This window comes from Hypanus sabinus, chromosome 8 (assembly GCF_030144855.1).
Source record: "Hypanus sabinus isolate sHypSab1 chromosome 8, sHypSab1.hap1, whole genome shotgun sequence".
Taxonomy (NCBI): Eukaryota; Metazoa; Chordata; class Chondrichthyes; order Myliobatiformes; family Dasyatidae; genus Hypanus; species Hypanus sabinus.
The window spans coordinates 119,621,796-119,649,073 of record NC_082713.1 but is presented as its reverse complement, the minus strand read 5'-3'; the positions used below and the strand labels follow the sequence as shown (position 1 = coordinate 119,649,073).

The 27,278-nt window shown below is 43.2% G+C and overlaps 1 protein-coding gene across 1 annotated transcript; it reads left to right on the top strand.

Moving 5' to 3' along the window:
- On the top strand, positions 1-25,881 carry htatsf1 (HIV-1 Tat specific factor 1). The gene is made up of 9 exons (XM_059977683.1): positions 1-398; positions 3,325-3,499; positions 7,059-7,106; positions 13,904-14,058; positions 16,197-16,360; positions 17,567-17,666; positions 19,033-19,122; positions 19,212-19,349; positions 23,875-25,881. Exons 1-9 carry the CDS (start codon positions 240-242, stop codon positions 24,265-24,267), a joined length of 1,422 nt encoding a protein of 473 aa, XP_059833666.1. The 5' UTR covers positions 1-239; the 3' UTR covers positions 24,268-25,881.
- Positions 25,882-27,278: the final 1,397 nt, after the last annotated feature.

The window sequence follows — 27,278 nt, the reverse complement described above, 5'->3', positions numbered from 1 at the left end:
GAGCATGAAGACTCGGGGTGCGGTGCTTCAGAAGAAATTGCCAAAGGGTGGTGGAGGAATCATTACGAGGACGGACCGGCGACCGTGCACACCTCCGCCGGAAATGAGGCACCGGGGTCAGAGTTGAGCCGAGCGGCGCGGCCCGATTGAGGTGGGGTTAGCTGGTATACAGACCGGGTCCAGGAGGGCCAGGTCCTGGGTTGGGGGAGCAGCGGGGCAGCTCCGGCTCCACCTTCGGTATGAGCAGCGACGACGCCAATGCCGAGTTTTACGAGCAACTTCGCCTGCAGCAGCTGCACGAAGGCGGCGGGGGGCAGACGGCGGGCGGCGGCACGTATGTGGATGAGGATGGAACCGAGTTCGAATGGGACGAGGAGAAGAGGGCCTGGTTTCCCAAGGTGCGGAGACGGATGAGAATCGGGGTTGGGGAAGAGAGAGAACCGATGGCAGCTCCAGGGGGAGGGAGAGTGTGTACCTGCGGCTGCTCACTGGGTGGGCGGGGAGAGAATCGGGCCGCTCCCTGGGGAGGAGGGTTGGGGAGAGAACATGGGGTCAGCTCTCTAGTAGGACAATAGACAGTAGGTGCAGGAGTAGGCCATTTGGCCCTTCTAGCCAGCACCGCCATTCACTGTGATCATGGCTGATCATACACAATCAGTACCCCGTTCCTGCCCTCTCCCTATATCCCTTGACCCCGCTATCTATAAGAGCCCTATCTAACTCTTTCTTGAATGCATCCAGAGACTTGGCCTCCACTGCCTTCTGGGGCAGAGCATTCCACATATCCAGCACTCTGAGTGAAAAAGTTTTTCCGCATCACTGTTCTAAATGGCCTACCCCTTATTCTTAAACTGTGGCCTCTAGTTCTGGACTCATCCATCAGCGGGAACATGCTTCCTGCCTCCAGTGTGTCCAATCCCTTGATAATCTTATATGTTTCAATCAGATCCCTTCTCCTTCTAAATTCCAGTGTATACAAGCCCAGTCGCTCCAATCTTTCAACATATGACTGTCCCGCAATTCTGGGAATTAACCTTGTGAACCTATGCTGCACTCCCTCAATAGCAAGAATGTCTTTCCTCAAATTTGGAGACCAAAACTGCACACGATACTCCAGGTGGGGTCTCACCAGGGCCCTGTACAGCTGCAGAAGGACCTCTTTACTCCTATACTCAATTCCTCTTGTTATAAAAGCCAGCATGCCATTGGGGTGAGAAGGGGGGGGGGGGCGTGGCAGCTTCCTGGGGTGGCTGTAGGAGAACAGCGTGCAGCTCCCGGTGGAGGTGAGCGTAAAGCACTCTGCATACAAGCAGAGACTAAAGAACGTTTCCAGAGATAAGGACGACAAAGAAGTGATTGCGGGAGGCGGAGGAGCGGGCTACAGGATTGTTTCAAATTGGTGGACAAGTTTGTGTTCAAGGACTCAGCAGAGAATCTGAACGAATACACCAGATTGTCACAGACTTTATAAACACAGTCGTAGATGAGTGTCTTCCCCACCCAGAAGCCCTTGATGAAAAGTGGGGTGTACAACGTGCTGAGGGCTGGATCAGTGGCATTCAGGCCCGGCAACCAATATGATACAAGAGGGCCACACGCCATCTCCAGAAATGGCAATTCTGAACCAAACTTGAATCGCTGAAGGATGCTCCACACCTGTGGCAGGGAATGAATGGAATCATCTCTTACGAACTGAAACCAAGCTTCACTCCCAGATGAGCTCAATGCCTTTTATGCTGGCTTTGACTGTCAAGACATGGGAGAACCTTCACAAACTCCCAAAGCCCCTGATGACCCTGTGATTTCAGTCTCAATTGGAGCATCCTGGTTGGTGGGGGGGCTGGTGATGAACCTGTGGAAAGCATCTGGCCCAGATGGGGTTCCTGGCCAAGTACTAAAGCCTTTTACTGATATCTTTAACCTCTCATTTCGGCAGTATGAGACTTCAATTATAGAAGAACGTGGTAACCTGCCTCAATGACTATTGTGCCGAAGCACTTACATTCACTGTGATGAAGTGCTTCGAAAGGTTAATGATGAAACTTATCAACTGCCTGAAAAGCAACTTAAACCCACTCCAGTTTGCCCACTGTCACAAAAGGCCCACAGCTGATGCCATTTCATTGGATCTTCACTCAACTTTGGAACATCTCGACAGCGAAAATGCATACATCAGGATGCTCCTCGTCGACTATAGCCTGGCATTCAATACCATCATCTCTCAAAACTAACCACTAAGCTTGAAGACCTTGGTCTCAATCCCCTCCCCCAGTACAACTGGACATCTCCACAATCTCCATCAGCACATGTGCACCCCAGACCTTTGTGTTTAGACCTCTGCTCTACTTGCTTTATACTCATGACTGCGAGGCTAAGCAATACCACACTTAAGTTTGCTGATGATAGCACTGCCATTGGTTGAATCAAAGGTGATGACGTATCAGTATTTAGGAGGAAGATTGAAAATCAGGCTGAGTGGTGCCATAACGACAACCTCTCACTCAATGTCAGCAAAAACGAGGAGCTGATTATTGACTTCAGGACGAAACCGAAGGTCCATGAGCCAGTCCTCGTCAGAAATTTCTCAGTGTTGTCAATTCAGAGGTTCGGCCCTTTGTCCAGCATTTACGTGCCAATAGGAAGAAAGCATGGCAGCACCTCTTACTTGCTTAGAAGTTTACAATGATTCAGCATGATATCTAAAGCTTTGATAAACTTCTATACATGTGTGGTGGAGATTATATTGATGGTATGCCTCTGGTATGGAAACACCAGTATCTTTGAATGAAAACTTCTGCTAAGTTTGGCCCAGTTCATTATGGGTAAAACCCTCCCAATTATTGAGCACATCTACATGGAGGGCTGTCATTAAGGACCCACCACAATCCAGGCCGTGCTCTCTTATTGCTATTGCTGTCTGGAATACCCTCAAACATCATGGTCTTGAACCAAAGACTAGCAGTGGGGGGTTGGTCTTATACTAATGGGAGAGATGTGTCTGGGACTGGCAAGGGGAGAGAAATCCGATTGTTTGGGCTGGGGGTAGTTGTGAGGTGCAGTGCGTCAGCCTATGACACAACAGTATTCTGTATTCCTGTGTAGTTGTAAGTGGTAATCTTCCCTGCCATTGCTATGTGTAGATCTTGTACAACTATCCTCTTCACCATTCATTAGTGTCATGGTCAGTCCAAAGTTTTTCGAGTCTACTTCCTTATAGGAGGAGACGTATCTGAGTATTACTTTTATAGCGCATGGCTCCATTGTAACCCTATTCTCAACCATGCTGTAAATAAATGCATTTCTATACATGTCTTAATACTTTAGATAACTGAAGACTTTCTGGCAACCTACCATGCAAGCTATGGATTCATTGAAGAAACCTCTGCTAATTCTGGAGGTGACAACATTAACTCTGAGAAGACTGGAGCGGCAGGGAAGAATTCCGGAGTCAGTACATCGCAGAAAGATGCTAAAGGGGAAAAAAGGAAAGCTGATGCAGGTAATTTAGTTCTTCACTTGTCTTTATTTTTGACACACTTTCAATGCAGGTCTTTGAGATCAGTTATCTGCAGGATGTGAATTTTGCTCTTAAAGATGCACTGAGTGAAATGGCCACGGGGTGGGGGTAGATTTAGGTTTTCTGTTCATAAAATCATGTACCTATCGTATGGCTGAAGCTTGCTGTGGGAAGTTCACACACGAGCTTCATATGTTTACTTTCTTCTGAAATACGCTGAATTTTCTTCCCTGGCTTGTCACTTTTCCTGCCTAATGATTCAAGTTGAAGTTTCATTGTTATTCAACCATATATGAATGCCCGTGAAAGCAGCCAAATGAAGCAGCGTTACTCCAGGACACCAAGGACAAAACACAGCACAAGGCACATATAATTGGGGGGGGGGGGGGGGGAGAGGAGTGTCAGTGCTTTTGCTGCTTGTGTAAGGGAGGGGGTGTTTGGGGTTCTGCTGTTACTGTCATTCATTCTTCTGGGTGGGGTGATGTAGGTTCAGTGAGATGTTGCTGGTGTTGTTTTATTGAAATGTCGAGATATAGCCTCCACTATTCAATGACATCACTAGGATGGTTTTGGGGTCACGGGTCGGGTTAGGTTTAGAGTCAATGATGTGGGGGAGTTAGTGGTCAGAATAGGGTTTAGAGACCAGGAGGTGGAGGGGTTAGACGTTATGTCTTCACTCTTTGTTTGAAAGTCAGCAATGTGGACATGGGACAAAGGACATCTGGAGTCTGTGCCTCCGTTCTGCGCTGTAGACCAGTGACGTGGATGGCTGATGAAGATTGTCAGGCTGTCCCGGGTTTGGTTGGGTCCCTGCAAGCTGGAGAGACAAAGGCCAGTCGTTCGACGTGCTCCGAGTTCGGGGTCCTTGTTATTGGCTAGTCTGGAGATTGTAAACAGATCGGAGCTCGAACCCCGTTGGCTGGCGACTGGAGCTGGAGGAAGGAAAGGGCCTTGTTTAGCTGTTGCTTTGTTCTGTTTTGTGTTGTTCTGCAAAACATCGGCACCACAGCATGCCTACGACAGAATGTGTAGCAACACTTGCGGGCTGCCCCCAGCACAGCCTGTGGGGTGTTGACTGTGTTAACAACCAACGCACACACGTGTATATTTCATTGTGTGTTTTGATGTATCTTTGATTAAAAACTGAATCTACTTGCCCAGAGTCCATTTCCCCACCTTGATTTTCTCAGTGTCCTTGAAACCCTGACCGTACTTGATCACTGGACACCCACCAGACTCAGAGACAGAGAATTTTCCTGAGTTCTTGCCCTGGATGCTTCCACTAAAGAATGCATCCTCTTGTCATCTGCAATGTTGAGCTCTGCTTAGAATATTCTTCCCTTTTCAGAAGCTAATTGATGTTTATAGTGTATGATAAACAAGTTGCACCTTTGAATCCCCCAAGTGGCATCACAGACTGAAAATGATAGGTCATTTACTCTTCTGGTTTGTGACGATGATGAAACACTAACTAAGGAATAAATTTCCTTCTGTCTTGCATTTGGGGGAGAAATTCATCTTTGTAACGACATAGTATAGATAATTGAATTCTTCTCAACAGCAAATATGGTACCTGTATCATTAGCAATATTCCCACTGTAGCTTTAACTAGACATAAAATCTAGGTTGAGGAAGAGCTGCATTATTGAGGCATAATTCGTTTCAGATTAAGGTTCTGCCCGTGTGCATTGACAGATGTGAGAGATACAATGTGTTACTTCAAAACAAAAGAAGGGAATTTTACTCCATTTGCTGCCCCGATATATATTCCCCAAAAATAATTGCTGGTTGTTACTGTGCTTGTAGTGTGTGATCTGTGTAAGTTGGCTCCCAAAGTTTCTACATTGCACTTGCAAGATCAATTAATCAAGGCCAGTCCACCATCCAGGTCATGATCTCTTCTTGCTGCTGCCAACGGGAATGAGTTATAGGAGCTTTAGTTTCCCACACCATCAGGTTCAGGAACAGTTATTACCCTTCAACCATCAGGCTGCTCAACCAGTGTGGATAACTTCACTCACCTCAACGCTGAACTGATTCCACAGCCTATAGACTCACTTTCAGGGACTCTACAACTCCTGTTCTCAGTTTTATGTATTTATTTATTTATAGCTGCACAGTTTGTCGCTTTTTGCGCATTGGTTGCTATTCAGTCTTTGTGTGTACTCTTTCATTGATTATTGAACAACTTTGTTCTACTGTGAATGCGCTCAAGAAAATGAATCTCAGGGCTCTATATGGTGACACATATGTACTTTGATAATAAATTTACTTTGAACTTAGATAGTCAGTGCGAGCTTATTAAGGGAAGACGTCTGACAAATTCGGATTGTTTGAAGAGGGACAGGGTGTATTAGTGAGGACCGTGCAGTTGCTGCTGCTTATGTGGGTTTAAGTAGGGCACGTGGGGGTCTATGAATGTTGGCAAAATTGGATCCAAACTTGGTTTGTGATAGGGTGGTGATGGAGGGTGATCTTGTGATTGTTTCCCTGTAATCCATGGTCTATCACAGACTTGCTGCTTTGTATAAATGTGAGTGAGTGACACTGAATATGTGGGACATACACTTAGTAAGTTTTCAGATGACACCAAAACTGGTGATGCTGTTGAGAGGAGGGTCATCTTGGGCTCCAGGATGATTCTGATAGGTTGGTAGGATGAGCATGACAGTGACAGTGGAAGTTGCTCCCAGCACAGTGAGACTTTTCTGTCGGTTTAGAACATAGAGCAGTACAGCACGGTACAGGCCTGTTATCCCACAATGTTGGTTAACCTACTCCACGATCAATCTAACCCTTCCCTCCTACACAGCCCATAACCCTCCATTTTTTTCTGACATCCATGTACCTATCTAAGCTTCTTTAATGTCCCTAGTGTGTCGGCCTCTACCACTAATCCTGGCCGTGCGTTCTAGGCACCTGCTACTCTGCATTTTAAAAAAACTATCTTTGACTTCTACTCTAAACTTTTATCCACTTAAAAAGATGTGCATTTGGTCAGAAATCCCAGTGGTTTGGCATCTGGTGTGCCAGATGATATATTCCCTGCTTCTTATAAATTCACTGAGGCCCTGGTCCCAAGTTCCTTATAAACTCATTGGGGTCTAGGGGGCATATTTAATTTCTGCATATTTTAATTTTAATGGGTGTAGTTTCCTGTTTTCTCTTTAAGCTCATCTTGTTCACTGAAACAAAATGTACTGCTGTGTCACTTCTAAGGAAACCTGAATTAAGAATTGTTTAGGGTATTAATAAGTAGTGGACTCAGAGCCTCCATAAGTAGGAAGGGAGTGGGGGAGATGTATAGCTCTTATTTATAGTCGTTGCCTCTAATTATTTGATCTGCTAAGCATACTAACATTGCTTGGAGTTTTTCCCCCACACAGAGGATCTTTTTTAAAGACAGTATAACGTGGCACTATTATGTTCACGTGGTTAAGTGAACACTATTGTCCTTCAGCACAGAGCCATATCATGCTGATTTTTTTTGGAAGTTTGTAGTGTAGATCTATATTCGTACTTAACAATATTTCTCTTACAGGCTGGATTGACGTTGAAGAACAGAAGAATACAAGTGTGTATGTCACTGGTAAGTACCAGATTGCAGAATTTACTAACAAAGTGAATTGTGCTGCGATTTTTGTGTCTGGCTTATTGTAGTTCAAATGTCCATCCATGCACAGCCAGTACCCTGCTCTTGTGAACTGGAGTATAGCCCAATACACTGGGCAGCAGACTGAACAACATGTGTATTCATATAACTGGATAGTCAGCTGAAATTTGATAGAGTAAAACAGCACAAAAGTAGGCATTTCAGTCCCTGTCAATGGCCTTACTAAAGTCCTTATAGAAAATGTTCACTGCCCTACCTTCATTTGTCCCCTCGGTTACCTCTTCAAAAAAATCTCTGATAGATTCATCACACATGACCTTCCATGCACAAAGCCATACCTACTATTCCTGATCAGGCTTCGACTATCCAAGATAGTCAAATATCGGCAGATATCGTCTGACTAGCCTATAGTTCCCCAGTATCTCCTTGTAACTCTACTAAATGGTGGAAGGGTTTAAAGTAGATTTGCAGGGGAGTTGGGAACCAGTGCCTGGCTAGATCATGGAGAGGTTGTGGGGAAAATAGATGTTAAGCCTACATATAAAGACAACTGAAAGGTTGGGGTATGGTTGGACTAATGTTCTGAGTTGTATGTATTTCAGTGCAAGGAGTGTTACAGGTATGGCAAATGAGCTCAGAACATGGACAGCACATGGAATTATGATATTGTAGCCATTAGTAAGGCTTGGTTGCAGGATTTGCAACTCACTGTTCTGTGTTTTAGGTATGATAAAGGGGGGTATTACAGGGGGGAGGGTGGCATTACTAGTCAGGGAAAATGTCACAGCAGTGCTCAGACAGAACAGACTGGTGAGCTCATCTATTGAGGTTGTATGGGTGGAACTGAGGAAAAAGAAAGGGGTGACCTCATTAACGAAAATATATTATATCCCACCAAATAGTCAGTGGGATTAAGAAGAACAAATTTATTGGGAGGTAGCAGATTGTTGGAAGAAAAATAAAATGGTGATATATGATTCCAGTATTGGTCGGCACTCTCGTACTGTAAAAGGGCTGGATGGGACAGAGTTTGTCAAATTGTTCAGGAGCGTTTCCTTAATATATAGCAGTTCCAAGTAGAGTGGGTGTGATTCTGGATCTCCTGTCAGGGAATGAGACAGGGCAGGTGATAGATGTGTGTGTAGTGAAACACTTTGGATCTGGTGATCATAATTCCATTAGCTTCAAGATAATTATGAAGAAGGATAGGACTGGTCCTCTGGTTGAGATTCTAAATTGGAGAGAGGCCAATTCTGTTGGCATCAGAAGGAATCTGGCAGGTGAGGATTGGGATGGGTTGTTTTCTGACAAAGGGATGCTTGGTAAGTGAGAGGCCTTCTACGGTGAAATACTGAGAATATAGAGTTTATATATTCCTGTTAGAACAAGATGCAAGGCTAACAGGCTTAGGGATACTTAGGGATGTTTGTTGGGGGATAATGATGCCTTGGTTAGGAAGTAGGAAGTGCAGAGCAGGTTGCCTCTGACAGTGTACAGATGAAAGTTCGCAAAAAGCTTCAATGAAGTTTGAGAAATTTTCAAAGACTCTTACAATATTATAACAAATGTGTTAAAACTGTTGAATGGAAAGTTAGAATAGCTTCTAGATAAACCAGTGGCTTGCATCTGAAATATTATTCTGTGTACAGACAGCTTGGATCAGATGGCACCCTATTTTCTGTGCATACCACCCCTATTTCCAAAAGAATAAACACAGACAATGCAAGTGGCACGGCTGGTACAGCAGCTGCCTCACAGTGCCAAGGACCAGGGTTTAGTCCTGACCTTGGGTTCTGCCTTTGTGTGGAGCTTGCATATTATTCCCGTGACCCTGCTTGCAATTTCTCCAAATGCTCCCATTTCCGAGGACGTGGGAGACGGTGGTTAAATTGTCCCAGTGCGTGGGTGAGTGGTAGAATTTGGGGGAGTTGAGCAGAATGTGGAAAGAATAAAAACAAATGCAATTAATGTAGGATGAGGGTGCATTGGTTGGTGTGCACTCTGTGTCCACAGAGTGGACTTGTTCCTAGCGTTTTTCCTGTTGTTTTGCGATCATTATAATATTCAAGGACTGGAGATTTTAAAGTGGCATCCAGTGTTGTGTTACTCTAGTCTGATCGTCACTTCACAGGTTTTCCTGGCATTTAACTAGCTAGTGTTTTCTGCTGCACCTGTATGATTTAAAAGCCATCTCATTGGAACTCTCTTGGGATCCGGCACCAAACTGATTTTCTCAATCTGCCTGCGCAGTGAAATCCCCATGCCTATCACATTACCCTTTTACATGCCTTTTGTATCTCCTGCTGTAATTTGCAGCCCACATCCTGGCTTCTGTTTGTGTGCCTCCCATCAGGGTCTTTTTACCCTTGCAATATTTCTAACCCAACTCATAAGGATTCTACATGTTCTAATCCTATGTCCCCTGTTTCTAATGAATTGATTTTTGTTTTACCAACAGAGCCTCTCCACCCCCTCTGCCTAGCGTCTATCCTTTCCATACAATGTGTATTCTTGGATATTAAGCTCCCAACTATTATCTTCTTTCAGCCTCAACTCAGCGATGCCCACAACATCATATCTATGAAACTCTTAGCAGCACTACAGGGACAGCAAGCTTATTCTGCATACTGAGTGCATTGAAATATACCTTCATCATCCTTTTGGATTTTGGCCCCTTGTTACACTTTAACTCACCCCGCTGACTATAGTTCCATCCTATCATCTGCCTGTTTGTCCTCTCAGAGTCATTACACCATGCATTTACTTGTATACCAATTACTCCATCCTTAGCCCTATCAACCATGATGGAATGGCAGAGCAGACTCAGTGTACCAAATGACCTAATTCTGCTCCTATGTCTTACTGCTAATTACAACTTTAAGCCCTCGTGCTGGATTTTCTATGGAGAACAGTAGCTGAGCAGGGGCTCTCTGAGTTTCTCAGCCTTTAAAGCTGGAAATCTGCTCTTGGATCCTGTGTTAAGCTGAGCCTGAGAGAGAACTCTTAATTTGTCTGAATGACATTAAACAGTTTGTGCTACTGAATCTGCTATAAATAGCATTCAAGTGCTGTTGAGTATGGTGGCTGTTTCTCAGATAGCTGTAGCACATTCCTTAAGGTAATGTGCCTATGAAATATTATGAAAAGTTAACTTGTAATTTGTAGGATATTAGGGTTATTTGCAAACTCCCATGATGTGACCGATGAGAAACCTGTTACTTGTGCAGTAGGTTTGGAAGATAGAATCCAACACTTTCTCGAAGCGGTTGGTTTTTAAGATCCCCTGCTCAGGGAATTGGTTTCTATCCTGATCCCCAGCACTTTCAGTGTGGAGTTTGCGAACACCCCTTGTGGCAGAGTGAGTTTTCCCTCTCAGAGGCCTGCTGGTAGGTTCACTGGATCGCTAAATCGTTCTCATCGTAGAGCAGCGGCAGAAGAATTGTGGGGAGTGGCTGAAGATGATAGAACAATCGATTACAGGTTCATCAGTGGGAAACAGGATTGATTGCTGAGAGAGACCATAGACATCAGAATCAGGTTTATTATAATATCTGAAATGTGTTTCTCCAGGCATAACAAAATTATAAATCACAATGAAAAACAGTGCAAAAGTGATATAAAGAGGTAATATTCATGGATTGTTCTTAAATCTAATGGCAGAGGGGAAGAAGCTGTTGAGTGAGGGCATGTATTTTCTGTATCTTCTCCCTGTTATTAGTAATGAGAAGAGGGCGTGTGCAAGGTGCCACCTTCTTGAGGCATCCTGTGACAGAACTGGCTGAGGCTACAACTCTCTGAAGCATGTTATTGGAGCTTTCATACTAGATTGTGATATAACCGGTCAAAAGGCTCTACCTGGTGTAAATGTAGGTATTTGCTAATCTTTGGTGACATATTGAAATATAGCTGCTGGTATGTCTTCATAATTACATCAATATGTTGTGCCAAATTTAGATCTTCATAGATAGCCAGGAACTTGAGTCTGCTCACCCTTTTCGCTCCTGACCCCCTCCATGAGGACTCCCCAACTTCCCCTTCTCAAAGTACACAATCAATACTTCGGTCTTGCTGACATTGAATGCAAAGTTGTTGCTGTGACATCATTCAGTCAGCCGACTGATCTGTTTGTCTCCTTGTCGCTATCTGAGATTCTGTCAGAATCTTTGGCAAATTGACATGCCGTTTGAGCTGTGCCTGACCAGTCATGACTGTGGGTTTAATAGCTCCTGGAACTATGAATGTCGTAAGAAACTGTGAGAATATTTTGTTAATTCAAGGAATTTGATGACACTGTGACAAACCACAAGGTTCTTGTTAGTGCTGATAATCATTTTACTTTTAATACCACTCAAAGATTTATATTCCTTGACTTAAAAGATATTTTCCACTACTTTCCTCCCTTTCTTGTGAAAACCTACAAGGCCATTGAAATTTGCTATTGATGATTAATCATTAATAGAGGTGAAACAGACAATAGACAATAGGTGCAGAAGTAGACCATTCGGCCCTGCGAGTCTGCACCGCCATTCTGAGATCATGGCTGATCATTCACTATCAATACCCAGTCCCTGCCTTGTCCCCATATCCCTTGATTCCCCTATCTATCAGATATCTATCTAGCTCCTTCTTGAAAGCATCCAGAGAATTGGCCTCCACCGTCTTCCGAGGCAGTGCATTCCACATCTCCACAACTCTCTGGGAGAAGAAGTTTTTCCTCAACTCTGTTTTAAATAACTGACCCTTTATTCTCAATCCATGCCCTCTGGTACTGGACTCTCCCAACATCTGGAACGTATTTCCTGCCTCAATCCTATCAAATCCTTTAATTATCTTAAACGTTTCAATCAGATCCCCTCTCAATCTCCTCAATTCCAGTGTGTACAAGCTCAATCTCTCCAATCTCTCTGCGTAAGACAGCCCTGTCATCCCAGGAATCAACCGAGTGAATCTATGCTGCACTTCCTCAATTGCCAGAATGTCCTTCCTTAAACTTGGAGACCAAAACTGTACGCAATATTCCAGGTGTGGTCTCACCAGGGCCCTGTACAAATGCAAAAGGACATCCTTGCTCTTGTACTCAATTCCTCTTGTAATAAAGGCCAACATTCCATTTGCCCTCTTCACTGCCTGTTGCACTTGCTCATTCACCTTCATTGACTGATGAACTAGGACTCCTAGGTCTCTTTGCATTTCTCCCTTACCTAACTCTACACTGTTCAGACAATACTCTGCCCTCTTGTTCCTGCTTCCAAAGTGGATAACTTCACATTTATTCACATTGAATGACATCTGCCAAGTATCTGCCCACTCACCCAGCCTATCCAAGTCTCCCTGTATTCTCCTAACGTCCTCTTCAGACAGGAAGACTTCTTAGAATTTTTAGACACAGTGATGCTGAACTGATAATTGCTTTGATATTATGCAACTACCGGCTGACTGGCAGACCTCAGTACGTGCGCTTGCAACACTGTGTGTCAGACAGAGTGGTCAGCAGCACTGGGGCTCCACAGGGGACTGTCCTGTCTCCCTTTCTCTTCACCATCTACACCTCGGACTTCAACTACAACACAGAGTCTTGCCATCTTCAGAAGTTTTCTGATGACTCTGCCATAGTTGGATGCATCAACAAGGGAGATGAGGCTGAGTACAGAGCTACAGTGGGAAACTTTGTCACATGGTGCGAGCAGAATCATCTACAGCTTAATGTGAAAAAGACTAAGGAGCTGGTGGTGGAACTGAGGCGGGCTAAGGCACCGGTGACCCCTGTTTCCATTCAAGGGGTCAGTGTGGACATGGTGGAGGATTACAAATACCTGGGGATACGAATTGATGATAAACTGGACTGGTCAAAGAACACTGAGGCTGTCTACAACAAGGGGCAGAGCCGTCTCTATTTTCTGAGGAGACTGAGGTCCTTTAACATCTGCCGGACGATGCTGAGGATGTTCTACGAGTCTGTGGTGGGCAGTGCTATCATGTTTGCTGTTGTGTGCTGGGGCAGAAGGCTGAGGGTAGCAGACACCAACAGAATCAACAAACTCATTCGTAAGGCCAGTGATGTTGTGGGGGTGGAACTGGACTCTCTGACGGTGGTGTCTGAAAAGAGGATGCTGTCCAAGTTGCATGCCATCTTGGACAATGACTCCCATCCACTCCATAATGTACTGATTAGGCACAGGAGTACATTCAGCCAGAGTCTCATTCTACCGAGATGTAACACTGAGCGTCATAGGAAGTCATTCCTACCTGTGGCCATCAAACTTTACAACTCATCCCTCGGAGTGTCAGACACCTGGACTTATTTCCACTTAGCATGAGTAACTTATTATTATTTAATTATTTATGGTTTTATATTGTTACATTTCTTCACTTTTCTTGGTGCAGCTGTAATGAAACCCAATTTCCCTCAGGATCAATAAAGTATGTCTGTCTGACTATGCTTTGAATGGGAAATGTTCAAATATGATCAATGGGTGACCACGGTAATGTAGCAGTTATGTGATGCTGTTAAAGCTCGGGAGATCAGAGTTCAATTCCGATATGTAAGGAGTCTATACATTCACCCCTTGCCATGTGTGGGTTTTCTCCCAGTGCTTTGATTTCCTCCCATGGTCTAAATATGTACCGATTAGCAGGTTAACAGATCTTTGTAAATGTGCCTGTGATTAGATCTGGGTTAAGTTGGGAGTTGCTGGGCGACATGGCTCAAAGGGCCAGAGGGGAATATTCCACATTGTATCTCTAAATAAATAAATGTTATTTTCTCTTTGTAGGATTGCCTCCAGACATTACACCTGATGAATTTGTGGAGCTCATGTCGAAGTTTGGGATCATCATGCAAAACCCTGAAACAGAAGAGTATAAAATTAAATTGTACAAGGACAAAGAAGGAAATCTCAAGGGAGATGGACTCTGTTCATACTTAAAGGTACACAACCAGTTCCTCATTACCTGCAAATTTGATTTATTGCCACATTACTAGTTTTAGTTAGCGAATTAATAGCAAGATTGATCAAGTTAATATGTACAAACCCCATTTCCAGAAAAGTTGGGATATTTTCCAAAATGCAGTAAAAACAAAAATCTGTGATATGTTAATTCATGTGAACCTTTATTTAACTGACAAAAGTACAAAGAAAAGATTTCCAATAGTTTTACTGACCAACTTAATTGTATTTTGTAAATATACACAAATTTAGAATTTAATGGCTGCAACACACTCAACAAAAGTTGGGACAGAGGCATGTTTACCATTGTGTTACAGCACCTTTCCTTTTAATAACACTTTTTAATCGTTTTGGAACTGAGGATACTAATTGTAGTAGATTTGCAATTGGAAATTTTGTCCATTCTTGCTTGATAGAAGACTTCAGCTGCTCAACAGTCTGTGGTCTCCGTTGTCTGATTCTCCTCTTCATGATGCGCCATACATTTTCAGTAGGAGATAGATCTGGACTGGCAGCAGGCCAGTCAAGCACACGCACTCTGTGTCTACAAAGCCACACTGTTGTAGCCCGTGCAGAATGTGGTCTGGCATTGTCCTGCTGAAATAAGCATGGACGTCCCGGGAAGAGATGTCGCTTTGATGGCAACATATGTCTCTCTAAAATCCTAATATACGCCTGAGAGTCACTGGTACCTTCACATACATGCAACTCACCCATGCCGTGGGCACTGATGCACCCGCATACCATCACAGATGCTGGCTTTTGCACCTTTCGCTGATAACAATCAGGATGGTCGTTTTCATCTTTGGCACGGAGAACTTGACACCCGTTTTTTCCGAAAACTAGCTGAAATGTGGACTCATCTGACCACAGCACACGGTTCCACAGTTTTTCGGTCCATCTGAGATGAGCTTGGGCCCAGAGAACTCGCTGGCGTTTCTGCATAGAGTTGATGTATGGCTTCCTCCTTGCGTAATACAGTTTCAAGTTGCATTTCTGGATGCAGCGATGGACTGTGTTAAGTGACAATGGTTTTCCGAAGTACTCCCGAGCCCAGGTGGCTATAATTGTCACAGTAGCATGGTTGTTTCTTAGACAGTGCCGCCTGAGGGCTCGAAGATCACGCACATTCAACGGTGGTTTCCGACCTTGCCCTTTACGCACTGAGATGTCTCTGAATTCTCTGAATCTTTTCACAATATTATGTACTGTAGATGTTGAAAAACCTAAATTCTCTGCAATCTTGCATTGGGAAATGTTCGTTTTGAACTGACTAACAATTCTCTCATGAATTTTGGCACAAAGGGGTGAGCCACGACCCATCCTTGCTTGCAAAGACTGAGCCTTTGATGGACGCTACTTTTATACCCAGTCATGATACCTCACCTGCTACCAATTAGCCTGCTTAATGTGGAGTCTTCCAAACCGGTGTTACTTGAATATTCTGTGCACTTTTCAATCTTATTTTAACTCTGTCCCAACTTTTGTTGTGTGTGTTGCAGCCATCAAATTCTAAATTTGTGTATATTTACAAAATGCAATTAAGTTGGTCAGTAAAACTATTGGATTTCCCTCTGACATCTCCCCTATATGTTCCTAGTGTGATGATGAGGCTACACCTGGAATAGTTTTCATCCTTTTGGTCTCCTGACCTCAGGAAGGGTGTAGTAGCATTGGATGCAATCCCAATGAGATTCACCAAATTCATCTCTGGGGCAAGGCAGTTTGGGTCTGCATTCCTGGGAAATGTAGTTTATTAAAGATTTCCTTATTCAAGCATATAACGTTCTTGGGTGAGTCACAGACAAGGAGCATTGCTGCATTTAATACTGTTGTTTAAAACGGTGGTCTGTTTCAAGCCATGATCTTTTATCATAGGGTAATTAATCTCAGGAAATCTCTGCCCCAGGTGGTGGTGGAAGTGGAGATAATATTTGGAGGAATTGGCAGTCCATGAGGATCCGGCACAGAAGAGTTGAGACTAAAATCAATCAGCCAGGATCATATTGATAGGCAGGGCTGCCTTGAGGAGTCAGGTAGCCCAATCTTGTTCCTATTTTCTTGTATCTTGTGACCTACCTACCCTTTCTTTACAAGTGATTTTCTGTTTGTGTTGCAGAAAGAATCCATAGACCTTGCAGTCAGATTTCTGGATGAAACTGAAGTGAGGGGATATAAGCTGCATGTAGAAATTGCCAAGTTTCAAATGAAAGGGGAATTTGATGCCAGCAAAAAGAAGAAGAAAAGCAGAGATTATAAGAAGAAATTGCTCCTGCAAAAAAAGTATCCTAAAATTAAGTTCTGTTGATCCTTAATTTCATGTAATTGGCTTATTATTATTTTCATGTACTGAAATGCATTGAAAAACTTTGTTTGCATGCCATCCATACAGATGATTTCAAGACACAAGTATGTCACGGTAGTATCAAGAGAAAAGCAATAATAATAAAATGCAGAACAAGGTGTTACAGTTACAAAGAAACTAGCAAGTAGACAATAATGTACAAGAGTTATGACAAGGTAGATTGTGAGGTCAGGGTTTTATCTTTATCACTTCTTGAAGCAAATGACCATCTCTTTTGTTTTGCTGATGTTGAAGAAAAGACTATTCTGACACCTCAAAGGTCTCTATCTTTTCCCTGTACTCTGCCTTATTTGAGATCCAGCCCACTAAAACGGGTATCTGCAAACTTATAGATGGAGCGGACTTTAGCCAGAGACCATTGTGAGTGTATAAGGAGTAGAGCAGGAGGGTGAGGGTTAAGATTTGAGGGACACCAATGTTGAGACAATAGTGGCGGAAGTGTGGCTGCCTATCCATTATGATGTGGCCGGTTAATCAGCAATCAAGGATCTGCTTGCCGAGGGATTTACGGCACTACAGTAAACAGCCTAGGCTTCAGGAGAAACACCGATGCTATTTTATAGCCAAGTGGAGCATTATCTTAACATATACTTGATAACTAACTTGGATTAGTTTGAAATAGAATTGTAATTGCGTGTTGCCAATTCTACCAATAGTCTTCTGACCAACTTCACCAAAAGCTGTTTCATGCAGTTAACAACTGAAAATGTGGTAAGCACTCAACAGGACAGGCAACATCTATGGAAAGGGAATGAGGATTAACCTTTTAGGTTGAGATCTCATCAGTTCTCATGAAGGGCTTTCCACCCAAAATGTCATTTGATTCCCTTTCCACAGATGTTGCCTGATATTCTGAGTACTTCCAGCATTTTCTGTATCTGATTTTAACTTGAGATTTGAAGAGTGTAATGACAACTCTTAACAGTGAAGGAATAAATAAAATGCTCCTTTTATTAGAGATCATTACCCTTCAGTTTGCAATGGGCTGAACCTTAGGAGATTTACTAATATAATACAGTAGTTCATTCATTGTCCTGACCTGCCTATGGATATAGAACTCTGTCAGTTTTCAAGTTAAGTTAAAACTTCATTTACAAAACTATTTTTTAACTTGTTTTTGTAAGGCAGCTGGATTGGAGACCGGAGAAGAAATGTGGTGAATCTCGATTACGTTATGAGAGAGTTGTGATTCTTAAGCACATGTTTCATCCAAAGGATTTTGAGGTGGGTTGGAGTTCAAAGGTACAATTTAATGTCAGAGAAATATATACAATATACATCCTGAAATGCTTTTTCTTCGCAAACATCCACGAAAACAGAGAAGTGTCCCAAACGAATGAATGACAGTTAAATGTTCGAACCCCAAAGTCCCCCACCCCACCCAGCTCCCCCCTCCCACATATAAGCGGCAGCGAATAACAATCCCCCGTCCCCCCACTGGTAAAATAAGCAAGCATTGGCACTATTGATGCTCGTGCAGATTAATATAACTCTACTTGTTTTTGACCCGAAGAAAGCTTTTTTTCTTCTCAAACACTTTCTGTGATTATTTGTTTTTGAACTCTTGTATTTCCATTCAACCAACTCTGGCTCAAGGAGCACAATCCTGTATCTTCAACTCTGCTCAAGTTACTAATCCCTCATCCCAGAATTATTCCAGTAAATATTTCTCAGACCCTGTCTCAAGTTCTTGTTGAAGTTAGGCGGGGGATTTGACAGGCAAATGCAGGTGCGGGGAGTGGAACTAGTGACAGAGGCTGCAGTGTGATAGGTGGGGGCAGCAAAAGTCTGCGGATGGTGGGATCTGATAGAAGAGGAAGGTAGAGCACAGAACCAGATACAGTAAGGGCAATGAGGTGCCAAGTGGGAACTGTGTGTGAGTGACAGACAGATGGAATGAGTGGAGGAGGAGAAAGAAAAGGTGATCAGGTGCTGGTTGGAAGTATGTATAAGGAAATGAGCAATTCAAGTGGAGAGGGAAAAGAGACAGGGTAGTGAGGGAAGAAATAGATTACTTGAAGTCAAAGTAAATTTATTATCAAACTATATCACATATACTACCTTGAAATTCATTTTCTTGCGGGCATTTACAGGAAAGTCAAGAAATGCAATAGAATTTATGAAAAACTATACATAACAGAGACTGACAAACAACTGATTTGCAAACGAAGACAAATTATGTAAATAAAAGTATAATATTGAGAACATGTAAAGTCCTTAAAAGTGAGTCTAAGTTGTGGAGTTAGTTCAGAGTTGAAGTGAGTGAAGTTACCCATGCTGGTTTTGGAGACCATCCAAGTGGGATATGAGGTTCTGTTCCTCGCGTATACATTTAGCCTCTCCTTGGCAGTGGAGGAGGTCTAGGTCAGCGTAAGAATGGGGAGGAAATCAAAATGGATGGTAGTCAGAAACACCAGATGGCCATAGTTGACAGAGCTCTCATCAGGTTGTCTGACGGTGTGATATTTGCACGGGGATGGGATGGGGAGAAGTGTCCAGTTCTATCACAAGATGTTTCATGTTCCATATAAAAGCACTGCCTACCTGGCAAAAAAAATGCCAAATATATTAATATTTAAACTTTTTATAGGTGGATCCAATGATTTTGAATGAGATCCGGGATGATCTTCGACTGGAATGTGAAAAATTTGGCCAGGTCAAAAAAGTGCTTCTATTTGATGTGAGTATTTATTGTGTTCAACCGTAAGAATTACTTGTGTAGTTTAATGAAAGCACAGCAGAGTTTTAATCCTGGGCTTGTACTTTCAGAGACACCCTGATGGATTGGCCTCCGTGGCATTTAAAGAGCCAGAACAAGCGGATGAGTGTAAACTGGCCCTTAACGGAAGGTGGTTTGGTGGGCGCCAGATAACTGCTGAGACATGGGATGGCGTCACTGATTACCAGGTATGAAAGGAAGTACAGTGCGAAGTGACGTTACACGTGTACTTTATCATCCTTGTATAACGGTGCGTATAAAAGAAAATCGGGAGTAGCCCAGCCAGTTGCTTAACTCAGTGAGATCAGACAGGTCAGGCTCACTTTCCCATTCACCCATTTCCCATAATCTTTATGATTGAGTCCTCGGCCAGCCATTTGCAAAGGTTAAAACCAAGATTCTGCAGCTATTGGAAGTTTTGAGCAACACGCACAAGTGCTGGAGGACCATAGTAAGCCAGCCAACATCCATGGAGGGAATAAACAGTTGGCAGTTTGGGCCAAGACTCGTCATGGAGACTGAATTAAATTGTTTTACATTCTGCTGTACAAGTTGAGCTTGTTTTCCAGGACTGTCTGAACTTGGTGACCTGTAGACTGAGCTGTACCTCTTCATGCATCCTCTCAGTCTCCCTCCCCTCTCATGGTTTGCTGTTGAGTTGCTGTTAATTTGCATGATCTAGTAAATGTCAGGATTAGAGAGCTTCTTGTGGGCAGAGCTGTGCAGAATTCTGGGTTCCCCCCAGTCCACTCCATCATTACAAACATCTCTGTCCAGTCTGGAGATGTTCCATGGGGCAGGTGTTCAAGAGAGCATGGTCTCCTGATCCTTTCCATTTTACCCTGCTGGCCTTTGCATCCAGGATATCTCTCTCTCTCACTTTTGCCAGTTTCACCAGTTCCTGCTCTTCTCAGGGACCACTCTCTTCATCAGTCAGCCAGCAAGCACTACAGCACAGAAGCAGGCACTTTACCCTATCTAATTTGTGCTGAACCATTATTGTGCCCAGTGCTACGAATTTGCACCTGGACCATAGCCCTCCATACCTCTCCCATCCATGTACTTGTCCACCTTTCTCTTAAATGTTGCAATTGAACCTGCATCCGCCATTTCCACTGACAACTTGTTCCACGCTCGCAACACCTTTTGAGTGAGCAAGTTCCCCCCAATGTTCCCCTTAAATCTTTCACCTTTAACCCATGGCCTCTACTAACCCAACCTCAATGGAAAAGGCCTGCTTTAATTTACCTATCTATAACCCACATTTTGTATCTCTCTTTCAAATCTCCCATTATTCTCCTATGCTTCAGAGAATAAAGTACTAACCTGTTCAATCTTTCCCTGTAACTCAGGTCCTCATCCCGGCAACATCCTTGTACATTTTCTCTGTACCCTTTCAATAATATCTTCCCTGTAGTTGGGTGACCAGAACTGGAGACAATATTTCAAGTTCAGAGTCACCAGGTTCTTGTACAATTTCAATATAACATCCCAACTCCTGTACTCAGTACTTTGATTTATAGAGGTCAGTGTGCCAAATGTTCGCTTTATGATCCTAGCTACCTGTAATGCTACTTTGAAGGAATTATGGATCTTACTCCTGAGGTGTCTCATCCCTCCCTGATGCCTGCTGCTTTTCCCTTTAATAGTCAGGTGTAACACCTACTCCAGCATCACCTCCCTTGCCAACATCCAGTAACCTAAACAGACATCCTGGGTAAGGTGGGGATTCACCTGCACCCCCTCTGCCCTTACCTTTTGCACTCTGTGCTCTCTCTATGGCTTCCTGTATTGACTAGGCCATCACGAGCTCCTGTTTCCAAACCATTGAACACCCCCCCCCCCCCCCCCAACGTCGCACCCTTACCCACACTGGTCTGCCTGTCCTTGGCGTCACCTAGCAGTGGAGGAGATTTGAGCTGAAACTGGAGGAGCAGCACCTCCTATTCGGCTGGTTAATTACAACCCAGTGGCATGAACATTGGATTCTCCAGTTTCTGGTGAGCCACTCCCCCGCTTCTCCTTTCACTCTCCGGATTGAGCCAGGTTTTTCCACCAACCCCTGCTTCCCTTCTTAACAATGCGCTCAGGACCCAGTCCCCATTAACACTTTCTCTCTTCCCCCCCCCCCCCCCCCCCATTGGTTCTGTCCATCCAGTATCCTTCCGCATCTCATTCTTACTAATTTATTACCTTTCTTTCTTCTCAGATTCTGGACTCTGCTGCTCTTTGTTATTTCTGCTTGTCACCTTCAGGTTTCAGCCTCTACCACCCCTCTGCCGTGGCTTTATCTGCCTATCCTCCTCTTCCTCCTCAGCTGGTGCCAGTCCCCACCTCTCCCCTGCCTGTCACCTCTTTATACCCTCAATTTTCCCCTTACACTTAGTTCCAATATAGAGTCTTCGCCTGAATCATGAGACCATAACATAAAAAAACAAAATTAGGCCATTTGCCCCCATCGCATTTGCTCTGCCACTTCATTATGGCTGATCCAAATTTCCTCTCTGCTCCAATATCCTGCTTTCTCCCCATATCCCTTCGTGCCCTGATCAGTCAAGAATATATCAACCTCTGCCTTAAATATGCATAAAGACTTGGCTTCCACAGCTGCTTTTTGCTAAGAATTCCACAGATTCACCTCTCTCTGGCTAAAAAAATTCCTCATCTCTGTTCTAAAAAGGCACCCGTCTATTCTGAGGCTGTGTCTTCTGGTCTCAGACTCTTCCACCATAGGAGGCATCCTTTCCACATCCACTCTATCAAGGTCTTTTGACATATGATAGGTTTCAATGAGGTCATCCTTCATTATTCTGAACTATAGTGAAGATAGGCCCAGAGTCATCAAACGCTCTTCATATGACAAACCATTTAATCCTGGAATCATTTATATGAGCCTCCTTTGAACCCTCTCCAGGTTTGGCCCATGCTTTCTAAGATAAGGGGCCCAAACCTGCTCTCTATACTCCAGTGAGGCCTCACCAGTGCTTTATAAAGTCTCAGCATTACATCCTTGCTTTTATATTCTGGTCCTCTTGAAATGAATGTTAACATTGCATTTGCCTTTATTACCACAGACTCAAACCTGCAAATTAATCTTCAGGGAATCCTGCATCAGGACTCCCAAGTCCCTTTGCACCTCAGTTTTTTGTATTTTTTTCTCTCCACTTAGAAAATAGTCAAGACTTGCATTTCTACCAAAGTGCATGACCATACACTTCATGACACTTTCTATCTGCCATTTCTTTGCCCATTCTCCTAATCTGCCTAGTTGCAGCCTCTCTACTTCCTCAAAACTACCTGTCCCTCCACTTATCTTCATATCGTCTGCATACTTTGCAACAGAGCCATCAATTCCATCATCCAAACCACTGACATATAACAAAAAGAATTGGTCCCAACACAGACCCCTGTGGAACACCACTGTCACTGGAAGCCGGTCAGAGAAGGCTCCCTTCATTCCCACTCTTTGCCTCCTGCCAAATCAGCTGCTGTTTTATCCATGATAGAATCTTTCCTGTAATACTGTGGGCTCGTAGCTTGGTTTAGGCAGAGGAGTCAGCAACAACCACTCTGCCTGCACCAGTGCTGCTTGACCCGCTGAGTTCCTCCAGCTGTTTATTTTATCATAAACCCTGTGTCTTGTATTATTACAAGGAAGAGTTTCGTCTTCCAAGCAGTAAATCTGATCAACAATTCTAGTTAGCCACCCTTGCCCTCTTTTGTCACTGCTGCACTGCACTGAAGAACACTTTTTATCGTTGTAAATACATGCTGGTATTTATGCACATTTTATTACATACCTGTATTTCTAAGTTTTCTTTTAATATAATTATGAATGTCAAGCCTTGTTATTTTTGTTGCTTGTCACACCAACATACCACAGCAAAATTCTAACACCTGTAAATATACTTGGTGAATACAGTTGATCCTTAACTATTTTGTAACAGCATCATAAAGCCACTGGACATAGTGCTTTGAAATGAGCATGTTTTATATAGTTTATTCAGGACAAGTTTGCTTCTGGGGTACTAGTCTGGTCACAATCAGATAGAGACTGTATTGTGAAATTAGTTGCTTAAACTGCCTAGAATGGTGGTAGGGGCAAATATATTGGAGGCTTTTAAGAGACGTTGGGATAAGGACATGAAAGTAAGGAAGATGGAAGGATATGAACATGGTGTAGGTAGGAGGGATTAATGCTTGAGTGGATTTGATTTGCTTTTTAGCTGGTTCGGTACAACATTGCAGGCTAAGTGGCCTGTTCCTGTGCAGTACTGTTAGATGTTCTATGTTAACTTTGTTAACTTTCCCAGCCTGAGAGCTAAGGCTGTTAACTGGAGCAGAAGACAGCGACCCTTCACTTGTGATCCTGGATTACAGTGGCAGCGTGGTAGCACACAGTGACCTAGGTTCAATTCCTCCTGCTGTCTATGAGGGCTTTCCTCCAGGTTCCTCAACCCAAAGACATAGCAGTTGGTGGGTTAATTGGTCATTGTAATTTGTCCCGTAGGGTTAAATCGGGGGTTGCTGGGTGGCACAGCTTGAAGGGCCTGACCCTATCTCAATAAATAAATATTTTCAGTCAGTCAAGTGTTTAACAAGCTCTGTGGATCTCCACAGTGGACAATCCATCTAAATATCTTGCAATAAAGTGTGGGACTGTCATACTTAACCAGTCAGCAAAAGCTTGATAAATATTGCTTTCAATTCTAGATTGAAGAGACTGTGAAGGAAAGAGAGTATCGACTTAAAACCTGGGAGACATTTTTGGAAGGCGCACCACCTGCAGTAAAGTCTGATGACCAGCAGACAGAGCAGGCTCCTGTTGGACCGTCTGCTCCCAAGGAGGATAGGACGACTTCAGGAGATGCCGGGGCTCCATCAGTAGACTCTACAACACCCGGACAGGACTCTGGAGCTTCATTAGGGGCCTGTTCGGCACCCTTGAAGGACTCCACGGCTCTGTCAGTAGACTGTTCACCATCAGAGAGCAGTAAACAGCAAGGTGTGACCACTCCTGAGGAGCCAGAAGAAAACCAGAATGAGGAAACCTTATCAACAGACAGCAGCATTGATGAAAGTGATAGTGCGGATGAGGAACCATGAATACTAAAAGGATTTTGCTTTCTGGCGAAAATTATTTTTAATTGGAAGATTATGTAAAACAAGGTCCCATTGTTCCAAGCATGTGGTAATAACGGGCAGTAAAAAAAAACTAGTCCAGCCAGGCTGCTTCACGTGGTCATGACGTTTTGCTGATGACAAAATATACATACATCCTGTCACAAAGCCTTCTGAAAGAGAGCACAACAAGACACTCATTTAAAACTCAGGCTGTGGGGTAGAGATAGGGAATAGACAAACGGGGCTGCTTAATTAAACTGATATGACCATTGTTTCTAACCTGGGGGTGAACAAGATAGAATGTACAAACTACTTCTGAGGGGATGTTTTGGGATGTAGCTGATCTACAACAGGCACACTTTTCATTAATTCCTTTGCAGGGTTTTATTTGGTAATATTTTTCCTAAGTGAATACCAAGAGAGTTTTCTTTCACCTTTTAACAAGGTTTTCAAAACAAACTCTATATACAACTGATTTCACTGCACGGGATCAGTTCCAACAGCAGTGGACTCCTGTTGCTCACTGATCAGATCCACAGTCAGCTCCAGAAAGAAAAAAAACTTGGCCAGTTCTTGATTTGATTACAGCTCCATACAGAGTAGTACTGTTAAGTATGTATCTTTGTGTTGAGTCACTGAAATTGGAAAAGTATTAAGATCCAGGTTTTTTTTTGCATCCTTGGAAATTGTGGGTATTTGCTCATTAGAGAGGTGTCTGAAAGGTGAGGTAAGCCCAGTTCTGATAATTGTCTTCATGTTTTCATTAACAAAATGGTTTGAAATAAAAATAATCACTGGTCTATGCAGCTAAATTATCCAGTATTCCTGTTTGAGTGGGTACATATTTTGGAATAGTTTCCCTACAGCTCCTCTGAAATTTGTAAGTGATTGTTCATGTCCATGTAACATCTGTTTTATTCTGATCTTAAATTTCCACCCCATGTTTTGTTCTGCAGTGTGTTCAATTTGTGTGTGATTTAATTCAAAGTGGTCTTCATAAACACTTGCATTAGCCTGTTCTGGCGTGCTGTTAGGGACATTAATGTGTTTTTGTTTTTAACTATGCTATTTGAGATGACAGTTGGAAGCAATTTGGTGTGCCTGATACCACCCAGTCTGCATAAATTTCTTCAGATACTGTTGTGTGAAGTTTAAAATGTTTTGATACTAAAGGAAATTTAAAAAGCAATTGAAAACTTTTAGAAATAAAAGATTTGGATGTCAATGCCAAATAATTATTGGTGATCTTTTGAATTTCTAAATGAAAGCTAAATATCAGGTATTCTGGGTTATTTACAGTGTGTTTCAGTCCAGACTCTTGGTAGATCATTATAATTCTGGAATGGTTGCATCACTGTTGCTGCTGGCACCATGTTCTTGCCAGAATGTTTGTGGCGTAGCACCTGGTGGGTATCTAGTACTGGCAACACATCTGAAACCCAACCTGTTGTGGTCTAATGCTGAAATGTAAATGGCTATTTTACCATAAAATAAATAAACAATAATCATTGAGTATCAGGAGCTGGCCAACTAGAAAATTGATTGACTGTTTTACTGATAGCTAGTTGCTCCACTAAAGTTTTCCTGTGATCCCATCTAATTTCTCCTATCTTACATCATCCCTCTTCCAAATAGCCCCCCCCCCCCAAATCTTGCTGAAACAAGCAAGTTCAGCCCAGTCCCTCACAGGCAAAGCCCCCCCCATCATTGAATGCACGCTACAAGGAATGCTGCCACAAGAAGGCAGCATCGATTATCAAGGATCCTCACCATCGAGGCCATGCTCTCTTCTTGCTCTGCCATTGGGAAGGAGTACAGGAGCCTTGGGTTCCACACCACCAGGTTCAGGAACAGTTACTACCCTTCAACCACCAGACTTCTGAATCGTGTGGATAATTTCAGTCACCTCAAGCCTGAACTGATTCCGTATCCTATGGGCTCATTTTCAAGGAGTCTGCAACTCAGGTTCTTGGTATTTATATATTTATTTTGTGTTGTGTATTTTCACAGATTTGTCATCTGGTTGTTGTTCATCAGTTTTTGTTCCTGTGTAGTTCTTCCTTGGTTCTATTTTATTCTTTGTTCTACTGTGAATGCCTGTAAGAAAATGAATTTCAGGGTAGTGTATGGTGACTCTGATATAACTTTACTTACAACTTTGATTTAGGCATATTGGTTTAATCTAGTGATTTATTCTTTCCTGGTCCTGAATGGCAAAACTTACTAACTTTCTATTTGTTTTTAATACTTTTAATCTTTAAACTTGTAAATCCTGGGCTGAGCTGCAATCTTCACAGTTCCTGCATTAATGCTCAGTATTAGTAATCTCCAAAATGTCCTCAATAGCAATATGCCACCATAATTTCATTATTTTAAATACATTTCTTGCTTTATCTCCTCCACAATCTCCAGCAGCACAGATGTATACCACAAGGCTGTGTGCTTAGCCCTCTGCTCGACTTACTTTATAGTTGTGGCTGTGAGGCTAACTACAGTTCCAATTCCATTTTTAAGATTGCTGACGACACCACTGTTGTTGGCCGAATAAATGGTGGTGGTGATTCAGTGTATAGGAGGGAGTTTGAAAAATCTGGCTGAGTGGTGCCACAATAACAACCTCTCACTCAATGTTCGCAAGACTAAGGAGCTGATCAGGAGGAGGAAACCAGAAGTCCACGAGACAGTCCTCATCAGGAGATTGGGGTGCAGAAACTTTAAATACACCATGTCATCTAAAACTTGGATAAACTTCTATAGTTGTATGTTGGAGAGTTTATTGACTGGTTGCATCACGGCCTGGTATGGACAATACCCTTGGACAGAAAGTCCCACAAAAAGTAGTGGATGCAGCCCAGTTCTTCACAGATAAAGCCCTCCCCACCACTGAACACATCTTCACGGAGTTCTGTCACAGGAAAGCAGCATCCATCATCAGGGACCCACACCGCTAGGGTCAGGAATAGTTATTACACTTCAACCATCAAGCTCTTGAA